Source organism: Mus musculus, chromosome 9 (assembly GCF_000001635.26).
Source record: "Mus musculus strain C57BL/6J chromosome 9, GRCm38.p6 C57BL/6J".
Classification (NCBI taxonomy): domain Eukaryota; kingdom Metazoa; phylum Chordata; class Mammalia; order Rodentia; family Muridae; genus Mus; species Mus musculus.
Window position 1 is genome coordinate 113,739,838 of NC_000075.6, and position 13,294 is coordinate 113,753,131.

Genomic DNA, 13,294 nt, shown 5'->3' on the forward strand with positions numbered 1-13,294 from the left:
TTTGAAAGAAGATCTCAGTAGCCTAGGCTGGTCTTGAACTCCTGACCCTCCTGCTGCCCATGTGCTAGGATTACTGGGGTGCTCCACCAAGAGAAAGACAGTTCCTAAATGGCAACATTCAAAGCAACACCTGTGTTATTTAAGGGATGATATTTTAAAAATTCAAAATACTTTAAAAACATTTATTTGTATGTGTACTTTTAATGTGTTATGGGTATTTTATGTACTTGTACCATGGGCATTGCCTGGCGCCTTTAGAAGTCAAAAAGGGCATCGGATCCTCTGGAACTGTAGCTAGATGGTTGTGAGCTGCCATGTGGATCCTGGGAATCGAATCTAAGTCATCTGCAAGAGATCTGATGATGCCTCTGCCTCCAAGGGCACCCAAACTCAGGTGCTTATGCCAACCATTATGGAAAACTGCAAACAACCCAGAGGCCTATTGCTATATGGACGGATGGATCAACAAGTCAGAGTATAACGGGGAAGGATTAAGTATAAAAAGGTAGAGACTTTTAAGATACGTACTTCATGGAATGAAATACCAACATTTTGCTATGAGAAGTTAGACCCAAAGATTACAGCAGCAGATTGAGCCCTAGGGATATTGGGATCAGGGTTAAAGAAACTGGGAGAGGGGGAGGAAAGGAAAAAGAACACAGTGTGGAGTTACATAACTTTAAAAAATGGAAAATTACCCTACCATGTTAGAAATAAGTTTAGAATGCAAGAGACTGAGTTCCCGACTCGTCCAAGTGTCACAGCTAAACCTGTTCTCTACAACACTGGGCTGGAGAGATGGCTCAGCAGTTAAGAGGGTTTGCTGCTTTTGCAGAGAACCCAGGTTCAGTTCCCAGCATTCACATCAGGTGGCTTACAACTGCCACTTAACTCCATCCAGATCTGACTTCCTGGAACTTTTGGTTTCTGCAAGCGGGCACACTCAGGTGCACACACGTACACATGAAATAAAAAGAAATCTTATAAGTTAACGGCCCCAGCCATCCCCAAACAAAACTCGAGTTCTGTGGCTCAGGCTTGGGAGGCAGGGGTAGGGCCAGAAATGTAAGACCATACTGTAGGGTGAGTTCGAGGACATCCTGTGCTGCCTTTAGTCTCTGTCCAAACAAAAATCAAATTAAAGTCGCCCAGGGCAGAGGTGGTTAGTGGGTAACGGCGGTCTGGGGGCTTCCCGAAGTGAGGGTGGGAGGTGAAAGTGCGTCAAGAGAAAATGTGGATCCATTTGCAAAACCTCGGTATCAACTGGAAACAGAAAGTCCTCCAGGGCGACTGTGGGGGTGGCAGCAGGAAGGGACAGCCAGGCCTGTGCCGAGGAAGAACGCGACCCGTGTATTCCGGTTTTAAGAGACGGCAGGGGCGGGGCAGGGAGAGAAGTACCAAAAAGTTTTGAGTCTTGATGATGGCGGCGGAGCGAATCGCCGGAGATGCCGGAATTCCCACACTGGCCTTCCAGGGTCGCCCACGCGAGGCGACCCACACGGCCCCGACAGCCCAAGGCTCGGGCCATCAGTAGCGCCACAGGCCGCAGCCCACAGGGGCTCGGGCGCGCCGGGAGGCCGGGCTGGAGGCCGGGCGCGTCGCTCTGACGTCACGCGCGCGCTGACGTCGCCGGCAGCCGCAGCCTCTGAAGCGGGGCTGGGACCGGGGGGCGCCGAGTTTGATTAGTTTAGGGGGGCCGTCCCCCGCCGGCCGCCGCACCCCAGGCAGCGGCGTCTCTGCGTGTCGGCGCGTCCCGGAGGCTTCACCGCCGCGCCTCGGCGGTGCTGCGAGGAAAGTTGGCGTGTAAGGGGCGACGGGCGTGTGAGGGGTGGCGGGCGCGGCCATGGAGCCCCGCGGCGCCGAGTACTTCTGCGCCCAAGTGCTGCAGAAGGACGTGAGCGGCCGGCTGCAGGCGGGCGAGGAGCTGCTGCTCTGCCTCGGCACGCCCGGAGCCATCCCGGACCTGGAGGACGATCCGAGCCGCCTGGCTAAGACCGTGGACGCGCTCACCCGCTGGGTGGGCTCGAGCAACTACCGGGTGAGCGGCGGTGCGAACGGGCGCGCGGCCGGGGCGGGCGGGCGCGCTGCCGCCGGGGTCCGGGGACGCGCTGGCATCGCCCCCCAGGGCTTGGGGTACGGCCCCAGGCGGCGGTTCGGTGACACGTTGCTGTGTTGCTTGGCGCTTTACAAAGTGGTAACTTGCGGCCCAAGGCTTTAAGACTTTGTAACGTTTGTCTACGCCCGATGGCAACGCCTGCGCTGAGATGGGGCGTTTGAGTACGGCGTGAAGTTGGACCGTCAAGTTCATCTCTTGCTGTTATACTTAATCTCCAGTTTCTTTTCTCTCTACCCTCTCTTCATCCCTCTCCGCCTCTCTTCCTTTTTTTTTCTTTTTTGCTTCTCTCTTCCTCCCTCTCTTTCCTCTGTCGTTCCCTCCCCGTCTCCCTCCTCTCTTTTCCTCTCCCCTCTCCCTTTCTCCCTCTTTTCTTTCGTAGTCTTTACGTGAAGGTTGAGATCACCCAAAAGCACCGTTAGCGCGTATTCAGGTCCTTCGCACGGAAGGACTGCTCATCTCATGGCATTTATTCACATTTCCCTTAATTGACAGCAGAAAGCCGTTGACCACTCATCAGTTCTCTTGTTTTCCCGCAGTTGGGACGAACTTAGATTTGAAACACTATGGTTTAGTTGATGCTGCAAACGAAGCGGGAATGGGGAGGAGTGCGGTAAGGTACGAGGAGGAATGGGTGTCCGGTCAGCATCAGGGAGTTGTTATGTAGCCACCGATGGAGAAAAGTGAATATTCTGTAATTAGTTGGAGTTGTTAGTGGTTACTTTTCTTTTTAGTCTTCTGGTGGCAGTATTGCTTTAAAATGCAGGCGGGAGCTCCCGTGGATGGAACGATTCTTAGTGATGTATCCAGCAAATAGGCTGTACTTTGAAAGCTTCTATCTATAGAGACAAGAAAAGCAGTTTTAATGATGAGATCTTTATGGAATTGTTGGAAGGTTAGACTTAGCAAGATTTAAAATAAAGTTTTCCTAGCACATATTATCAAATGTACATAATGGGTTTCACTGGCATCTTCATGCATGCATCTGTGTAATGTACGTTGTTCACTTTCACCGCTATTTCCCACTCTTGCTATTTCCATATAGTTCCTCTCTACCTTTGTATCTTTTTTTTTTTTGATTAAATGAATCAGTAAGCTTAAGGTTATTTAAAGGAGTATGGGTGAAGGGTTCAATAAAGGAACATGGGCATCTTATTAGTGACTGCATCACTGAAGAAAATATTTCCCCTATAATGTTTAAGGCCAGATTGGACTATATGATGAGGCCCTGTCTCAAAAAAAGGGGGGGGGGTAGGGGGCTTGGGGAAAGCTAATATTTACTAAAATACAGGGAGTATTAATTTCTTTTGAAGAAATTACCTAGCTCCCCTTACTGTGTAAGCAAGGCACATGTGTGCTCAGCATGGCTGTTTTGTGCTGTGTTGCAGCACTGGCTATTGTGGGAAGTCAGCCCGTTAGTAATGTTGGCTCACTGTCTCTAGAGGAAGCTGCTGGGCTTCGTTCTCCACACTGACAGTGGATTGCCTTGGAGCCTTTGCAGCCCTCAGATGTTTGTCCACAAGTGGCAGTAGTGATACCACAGTTGTCAACTCTGTTGTCACATCTCTGAGCATCCAGCTAACTGGCTAGAGTCCTTCCAGGAAGTATCTGATGTTCACACATTCTTTCCATGTTCCTTACAAGATACTTAGCCTGAGACAACTTAAGCAGTTGGAAGTGCCACAGGCCTTACAGCTTTGTCAAACACTTTCTGGTAGCGCTGCTCATTAGTCTTTATTTCTGGTACATGAATGAGTCACCTGTCTTCCTTAGGTCAGTTCCTTGGTTCTGCCATTAGATGCCACGCCTTCTTCTCTACTCAAGGACACTCATCACCCAGTTTTCTCCTTCAGAAATTACTAGTTCTCAGTACTTAATATTTTAGCATAAAACCTTTTCTAATGTTTGTTAGAGGGTATTCTATTCTAGTGAGCCTGTTATTTGGGTTTTATTTGTTTACTTACTTATTGACACAAGATTTCACTTCTCACTATGTAGCCCTGGCTAGCATAGAAGTCACTGTGTACACTAGGTTATCCTTAGATTCACAGAGATAGGCCTGTATCTGCCTCCTTTCTCTCACCTAAGGACTGGGATTAAAGGTATGTGCCACCACTCCTGGTTATTTTTAGTTTTTAAAAAATTATTTTTTGTTTTATTGTATATGTGTGTGGCTGTTTTAAATGCATGCATGTCTGTGTATGTGTGCATGGCTTGTGCCCACAGATACCAGAAGAAGGCATTTGCATCCTTTGATTTACAGACAGTTGTGAGCTGCCATGTGGATGCTGGGAATAGAACCTGGGTCCTATGGATGAGCTGCCAGTGGTCTTAACTGCCAAGCCATCTCTCCAGCCCTCATAGCTAGAGTATAATTAGTATGGTGTTAAGATAAAGTTGGAGGCCAGTGGATATACAGATGTACAGGGTTTAAGTTTGTTTATTTTTTCGAAACAGGGTTTCCTGGGGCTTAGGTTGGCCTCTATTTTACTGTACATCTAAGGCCACATGATCCTATTTTAAATGTGGTAGGCTTTATATGAGGGACAGTCCTTTAGTTCTTTGTTGGAAAGGAAAGGAATAGCAGAAGAAATCCTTGGTAGTAAGGCCTGGTTTGGTAGCAGAGACAGTGCTGTGATTTTTTTTTTCTGTTTCTTTTCTCTTTCTTTTTCTTTTCTCTCTTCTCCTCTTCCTCCTCCTCTTCTTTCTTTCTTTCTTTCTTTCTTTCTTTCTTTCTTTTTTTTTTGAGACAGGATGTGGTGACTTGAATGACAGTGGCTCCCTTAGGCTAATATATTTGAGTCTTGAGTACTCCCGTCTCCAGGTGGTGGACTGTTGAGGAAGGATTAGGAGAGGTGTGTGTGTGTGTGTGTGTGTGTGTCCTTGTTGGAGCAGGTGCGTCACTGAGGGAGGGCATTGGCGGTTCACAAACCCACACCAGGCTTGGTCTCACCTCTCCCAGTTTTCAGTTCAGGATGTAAGCCCTCAGCTACTGTTTGAGTGTCATGCTAGTCTGCTCCCTGCTCTGATGGACTGGTCCTCTGAAACTGTAAGCAAGCCTTCAATTAAGTGCTTTCTTCTATAAACTGCTTTGGCTGTGGTTTCTCTTCATAACTGTAGAACAGAAACTAGGACACAGGGTCTCTATGTAGCTCTGGCTGGTCAGGAACTCACAGAGATCCACCTGCTGAGTTCTGGGATTAGAGGTGTGTACCACCAGCTAACCACTTGACATAATTTTTTGGTAGGTCCAGTATGTCGTTGTTTTTGGATTGGTGTGAGAGTTAAGAGAAACCGTAATTAGGGATACTGCCTTCTTGAGCAATAGGATAGGCATGCTGCCTGCTAAGTTTGGAGACCAGGAGAACAAAGGCATGGAAAAGTCTGGTTTTGACTACGTCCCATTGGAAAGGTTGTTTGATATCAAAGTTAAAATGTTTAGATGATTGGGATCTTAACTCTCTTGGTGAAGTCATAACTAAAGACTTAAACTCATGCGAGTTAGTAATATGTGATATATAGACTTTGTGTTTTGAGTTTTTCCAAAAGCCTTGTAGATTTTGTGGCAATATTATGTTAATACAGTTTCCTTCTTACAAAAATGAGGAACAACTTTTAAAAGCAGGCCTTGTGAGTCTCAGGGTCTGTCTTAAGGGCTAAGTTTGCACGGTATCTGTGACCTTATGTCCTTTTTTTTGTAGAAAAGATGATCTAAGACGTGTTTGGCTTAGGTCAGAGCCCTGGTAAATTAGTAGAAGAGAATGGGAATGTTCAGTTTTTCTTTCTTTTTAATTTGTACTTCTTAAGGAGTAAAAAAAAATTACATTTGCCTATAAATATAACAGCAAACTGACTGAAAAGAATAACTTGTTTTTTTTTTTTTTCTTTTTCTTTTTGGTTTTTCAAGACAGGGTTTCTCTGTATAGCCCTGAAAATAATAACTTGTAATCATAACTTTTATTCTCCTAAAGTAATTGCTGTCTCCAATTGCTGACTCTGTCTGCTAACCTAGGCCTAGCCCTGGAAGCATCTAAGCTCTGTATAATCTTATCTAGGCCTAGAATGTTTTCGGCTTCTTTCTGAACTTGATGTCTGATTCAACTCAACTGAGCTGTTCTGGCTCAAAACCCCTCTCCACAATGACTGATTCAATCTAGCCTGCTTCCTCCCTCTTTCTCCCCCCCCCCCTTTCTTCCCTCTTCTTTTTGCTCTGCTTGACCTCAAAATAACTCCAGCAATCTGTTCTAATCTTCTGGTTCCTTCTCATCCTCTGACTTGTTTTGTCTTCACCTGTGTCTAGCTTGTTCTTCCTCTGCATCCTGTCTATCTGGAAAAGCTGCCTCCTTTGTCTTCTCTGCACTGCCTTTCAAGTAGCTTCCCTATCCTCTCTCTTCTTGTGAGAGTTGGACATAGCTTATTATGTCAGATCTTTCTCTGATTCATCACTTTGTCTACCACTCAATTAGACATCACTTTCAAACATGGGTGCTTCCTTCTACAAACTAAATTTACCTTCCTTGTTTGGGATTAAAGATGTGTACTAAGGGCATGTCTGTATTTCAGCCAGAAGGATTAAAGGTATGTGCTAAGGGGCTGAGCCACACCGGTCGAGAAACAGGTTTTTTTGTTTTTGTTTTTGTTTTTTTTCCCAGTAATTAACAAAGTCTTAGGGTTCATGATCTGATCACATACCCTGCATCAATGACTAACATTTACAGTATAAATGCACACTACTAGGCTTACAAATGTGCTAGTATTTTTTAATTCTGGGTGTCCAAGATCACAGCCTATTTGCCATTTGTGTGTGAATCTAGGTATATATTTGTGCCCCAGTCTACATGTAGAGGCCAAAGAAAAACTTACAGGAGACATTTTTCTCCTTTTTACCATGTGGGTCCTAGGGATCAAACTCAGGTTGCAAGTACCTTAACCCAGAGGCCCCCTGAACCATCTTGCTTGCCCTCATTTGGCATTCCTATACCTCCTAATAATAACAGTATTACCTAAGTCATATTTCCTGCTAAATACCACATTCTTAAAATACACCAGTTTTACTATATTTTACTGAGAGTATGGGTATATGTGTGTGGGGTGTCAGAACAACTTTGTAGGAGTCAGCTTCTACCACATGGGCTCTGGGGATTGAATTCAGGGTGTCAGGCTTTATTGCCTCTATCTGCTGTGCCATCTTGTTATTCCAAGTATGGGAGTTTTGGTTAAGAGAAAGGAGGCAAGGCTTTCCTCTTAACCATGCATACTGTTTTGTCTGTTCTTAATTACCTGTTGGGCAGGATAAACAACTGGGTTGTTTTTAGCTTTCTTTTACATTTAACATTGTCTCTTTATGTTGCCAGTCTGGTCATATACATGAGACTTTGTCCTGAGTGATTTTCAGTGGAGTCAGAGTTTAGTCTTTCTCTCGGGGCATTAATGTATGGCTCAGGACACTTTGAATCCCCCTGCCTCAAGCTCCTGTGTGCTGAGCTACAGTGCCTAACTTAGTGTCCTCCTTTAATGCTCCTTTTTCAATTCTGAAATAACATATTTGGTATCAAGTAAATCATTTAAAAAAGATCCTTGTAATATCCTAACTATACTATAAAGGAAATGGTAAGAGAACAAAGTGTAGTTTCTCCATAATATCAATAAGGGGTTGGTTCTAGAGCTCTCCTTCCCTTAAACACCAAACACGCTTGGTTCTGTTATATAAAATGATGTATATGCCTATATATATTCTCCAGGGTACTTGAAATTACTTCTAAAATTTTCCATCAGATGTCAGTTGAACCTGAGAATGCAGAACCTGTGCATATGGAAGGCTGATGGTGTCTAAATGTACCACCAGTCGACTAACCAGGAAGATATAACAGCAGTCATGGCTGCCGCAGAACATGTAATTGCCGGAATGCCACCACACCAGTACAGACCATTACAGATGAGTGGTTGTTAGTGACTTGGACATTGAATATGATGCAGTTATTGGCAGACTTTATTTCTTCAGTATACCTGGACTTAGAAGTTTGACTAATTGGGCTGGGAAATGGCTCAGTGGCTAAACTGAGCTTGCACGGAAGTATGAAGACCTGTCTTTGAATCCCTGTACCCCACATGAAGAAAGACTGATGTGGAAAGCATGTGTTGGTAATCCTAGTACATCTGTAGGAGATGGAAGGAGGAGCTAGGTGGATTCCTGGCTAGCTGGTGAGCTGGCCCAAGAGTACACATAGTCAGAACAAGAGGACACCGCGTTTCCAACAAGGTGGAAGTCAGGACCAACACCTGTGATCATTAGCTGTTCCACACACAGATGTATTGTACCTGTGTGCCCCACCCATACACATACACACATGAAAAACTGGCTTGACCACCCTATGGGACTTCTGTCATTAAGACCCCTTTGCAAAACTGTAAAAGAGAAATGGCTTCTAGCAGCATCATTGTTTAGGCTAGCCTTGAATTTGTAACCTCTTATGTCCACTCAAAATTAGTAGGATTATAGGTGTATGTACCTTACACTTGGCTTCATTACATTCTGTCTCTGTTTCATTTAGCTTTATTTTCTTTTTGAGACCCGGTCTTTCTAAGTAGCCTTGGTTGTCGAGGAACTTGGCTATGTAGACCAGGCTAGCTGGAAGTCATAGAAGTTTGCCTGCCTCTGCCTCTTGAGTTCTGGGATTAAAGCTGTGCATCACTATGCCCAACTTCATTAAGCTTTGACCTCCTCTACTTTCACTCTTTACATTTTTAAACTTTTATTTTATGTGTATGAGTGTTTTGCCTGCCTGCATGTCTGCCATGTACATGCTGAGTGCTCTTGGAGGTCAGAACAAGGTATTGGAGTCCCTGCAGCTGCAGTTGTAGATGATTGTGAGGCACCATGTGGGGTCGGAAGCTGAACCTGGATCCTTTGCAAGAACAAGTGCTCCTAACCACTGAGCCATCTCTCAAGCTCCATTCCTTTTGAATTCTTAATTCTCTTCTCCCTCTTCATTCTTGCTTTATGTTCCTTATTTAATAAAACACAGTATTGGTTAACTCGACTAACTCTCATACCTGATCCAGTGCTACTGAAGATCAGTGGAGAAAACCACAAAACCACTTTAATTGGGCTTAATTTAAATTGCTGCACTCTGTGGTGGCCCCACTTATAGTGTATTTTCTGAGTTCATTCACTCACTTATTTTTTCTCTCTCCTTAGACCTTGCCAGTGTCTTTTCTTCTGCTGACACTGTAGATCACTCAGTTATTCATTTCACTTGTATTTGTATGCTCATTTGCTTGGTCACTTATTCTGTAATATTCTTTCACTCATTTTCTTAAAGTTTATAATTTTTTTCTTAGATTCTTCAAGTTAATTTTGAAAAAAAAAAAAGATCCTATGAACTTGTTTCCAGCAAGAGGAGCATTGTGGGTGTGTGTCCTTTATGAACAACACGTTTTCTTCTTATCCACCGTAGTGGAAGACTCTCCATGATTATGAGTTAAGCTTACATGATAGCTACAGACCAAACACTCTTGTCTGGTTTGCCAACGTCACAATAAAATGTCCTTACGCATGAGTCTTAGCTCAGGGGTGATCATTTACTTTTCATTGCCAGGGAATTTCCCGGCATCGCATGCACTGAGGTGGAAGAAAGCCAAAGGCTGATGATCTGTGGCCTTGTAACTCTCTCTTCCTGTCCTGGGGAAAAGAAGCTGATGGCTTCTGGAAACTTAACTCTCTTACTGCTCTGCAGTAATAAACGCTGGTTTCTCTCCTCTGTAATCCTCTCACTACTTTGTGCTAATAAACACTCTTTTCTCTGCAACTCTTATTATTTTGTGCTAATTAATGCTGGTTTCTTTTTTCTGTTGCTTAAGGAACTCTTCACTTACCAGGTGAAAGGCTTGGACTCATTAACTCTTCATGAACCAGAGAGAAAGGAAAAGAAGAAAAAGAAAATGAATTTACACAGACAACATGCACAGACATATGCACAGTCGTGCATTCATACACATACACGTTCTGGTCAGGTCTGACCATCTGTCTCATCAGCTCCACAAGTGTTCATGTGTACTTACATACATACACATATACCTATACACGTCTGTGTATATATACATAGAGACAAGCATACATATACATAGATACATTTAAATGGATGGGGCAGAGCCCCCCCCCCCCAAGCCATATACAACATTTGGTGGTTAGATGGAGCAGAGCCTTAGAATCTACCACCTTATTTCTTTTCTCTTGCCTCTTATACCTAGACAAAAGTTCTTTAGAAAATTACCTCGTAGTTAAAATGTTACACAAAAGGGGAGTTACAGAAGGATGTTGATAGTTAAGTTCAAAGCAATGTTTCATTCTTTAAGCTCATTATAAGTTCAAAGCAACAGTTTCACATGGTCTTGCTTTATCATGGTGCATACCTGTGGCTTCATCCATGGTCCTGACCTAGAAAGAATGTTTTACCATAATCACAAATTTGTCCCAAGCCTATATCTCTTTGTAGTATAATTGCAAAAACTCGTATTTCTTATTATGCAGCCTTTACTTACAATTCTATGAGGAATGGATACATTATATTTTTGATTCTACCTTTATTATATCTTTCTGTCAAAACAACTAAAACTATCTCTTAAAACTTTCTTTTTAAAATTATTTAAATAAAATCAGGAATTCTATACAATCATTAACTCATCTAAACAATGTTTATGAAAGATTATCTTCATGTTGATCTGCAGAAAATCTGCCCAATAGGGTAGGCTGATGCCCAAGAATCATTAAATTATGTCATAGTGATAGGAAAAGGCAGATCAACAGTAAGAAGCAATCCTGAGATAAAATCTCTGAAGGCCCTTCAAGCTAGAGCCTACCTGTCACAGGCCATGCAAAAAGTGGTGGGCCATCTCCAGAAAACGTATTTGCCTAGATAGCTCCTGACATTTTATATAGTTCTTTTTTTTGTTTTTTTGTTTTTTTTTGTTTTTTTTTTGTTTTTTTTTTTAGGCAGGGTTTCTCTGTGTAGCTCTGGCTGTCCTGGAACTCACTTTGTAGACCAGGCTGGCCTCAAACTCAGAAATCCACCTGCCTCTGCCTCCCAAGTGCTGGGATTAAAGGTGTGCACCACCACTGCCCGGCTTATATAGTTCTTTAACTCTGTAGTTGACAGACATTTCTGTCAAAACATTTCTTTATATTTATTTATTTGTGTGTGTGTGCATGTGCATGCACTCGTGCGCGCACACACATATATACACACTAATGGATCGCATATGGAGATCAGAGGAGAACTTTAAGGAATCAACTCTGTTTCCACTAAGTTGGTTCTGGGGATTGAACTCAGGTCCTGATGCTTGACTGCAAGGATCTTTACTCACTGAGCCCTCTAGCCAGCCATTGACTGACATTTCTGATCTAAACTTTTTAAAAGATCTTACATTCTATTGAACTGAAGCTAGAGCTTGGATGACAACAGCATGTTCATTTAACATCAGATTACTCAAACATGTCCCACCATTTGGGATGTAGAGGTGAGGAGGAGAAAGGGAGAGAAAGATTGATAAGGAAAACAGGGAGATGATCCTGGATACGGAATCTTCTCAGGATAATAGCATTCATTAAGTTTTTAATTAAATTTAAAAAATGAGACAGGATGTTACTGTGTATCCAAGTTCTTACAGTCTTCAAGATCTTGCAGTTTTTGTGTCTTAGCCTGCTGCATGCTGGGATTGCAGGCTTGTGCTGCCAGGTCTGGCTTTTTAAAAGTTAATTAATTAGTTGTGTGTATGTGTTCCTTTGAATATGCTATGCTTGTGGAGGTCAGAGGACAACCCATAGGAGTTGGTTCTCTACTTGATCATATGTTTAAGGGATTGAACTCAGGTTGTGGGTCTTGACTGTAAGTGCCTGTTGAGCCATCTCCCCAGCCCTTGTCCTGACTTATTAAATCTTAATTTTATGATTTAAGGACAAACCAAACCAAAACGTTAAAAATTTGCTTTAATTGATAAATGTAGAAACAGTTCTTGTTTTTTGTTTGTTCGTTGCAGTTTGTTTTTGTGCTTAGAGTATGGTAAATTGGAGCAGTCTGTCAGTGTGTTTATGCTCTTAACGGGGTCTAAATTAGTTTTGTTTTCAAAAAGCAGGATGTAGCTCAGTGGTACTGCATCTGCATAGATGCATAAAGGCCCCTCACTTACTGCAAAATATAAAATAAATAAATGGACCATTTTTTTTGTGAACCTAACACTTAAAAGAAGAAAGTAATTTTCATTTATGTCTTTGATATGGTTTTTGTTTATTTTTTATAAGTGATGTCATGTGTAAGTTGAGGCCTATTCATTTTGCATGTTGACATCTAATTATAGCAACATTTGTTTAAAGACTAATCTCTTCATTTGAGTGCCTTTGTACAGCTGTTAGATATCAGCTAGTTTTTGTCTATTTTGTACTGTCTTCTATTCATGAAACCCTGTGTTCATTCTCTTTTTAATAGCTATACTTCCTTTTAAAGAAGTTAATTAATTTTTATGTATGTGGGTGTTTTTCCTGCATGCATATCTGTGACCACACGTATGCCTGGTGTCTAAGGCTAGAATTGGGCATTGGATCTTTTGGTACTAGAGTTACAGACAATTGTGAGCTGCCATGTGGCACAGATTGGCCTTGAATCTGGGTCATCTCTCCAAGATGCCTTAACTGCTGAGTCCCAGCTATACTTTCTTGATTGTTGTAGTTTCGTATAAAGTCTTGAAATCAGGTAATTTGACTTAGCTTTTTTTTTTTTTAATTTAGTATTGTTGTGTATTCTATTCATGTATTTATTTACTTTTTTATTGCAAGACCAGTTTAAGTCTCTGAATAAACCTGGGAATTTTGGGATTGCAACCTTGAACTTCCTTAGCTCATCCTGCATTATTTTATTAGCATTTTGTAAATTTTGTGTGTTGACTTTATATAATTGTTGTATTTCCTGGGTGTGTTAGTTATTTGTTCTGTGACAGAATACCTAAACAGGAGCAATTTTAGGGAGGAAGGCCATCAGTTCATCTTGGTCTAGAAGGCATGGAGGCTGGGGCTGTTCTGTTTATGGGAGCATGTGGTGTGGCTTCTTCATGTCTTGGTGGATCAGGGAGCAGAGTTCAAACCAGAAAGAGGGAGGGAGGGAGGGAGAGGGAGAGGGGAGGAGGGAGAGG

At 42.7% G+C, this 13,294-nt stretch overlaps 1 protein-coding gene across 24 annotated transcripts in view; it reads left to right on the forward strand.

Annotated features, from left to right (window-relative positions):
* Window positions 1–239: 239 nt before the first annotated feature.
* The window catches only part of Clasp2 (CLIP associating protein 2), a 179,621-nt gene continuing 166,566 nt past the window's right edge, over window positions 240–13,294 (forward strand). For 19 of the 24 annotated variants that reach the window (XR_379881.4, XM_006512384.4, XM_006512385.4 and 16 more), the window contains exon 1: window positions 240–2,038. Coding sequence is in view for 20 of the 24 variants with exons in the window: in XM_006512384.4 (XP_006512447.1) it covers window positions 1,844–2,038 (195 nt within the window). In the remaining 4 variants the exon portion in view is untranslated. The remainder of the gene's footprint in view (window positions 2,039–13,294) is intronic. The other 5 variants (XM_030244705.1, XM_030244706.1, NM_001114347.1 and 2 more) reach the window with 3 other exon arrangements.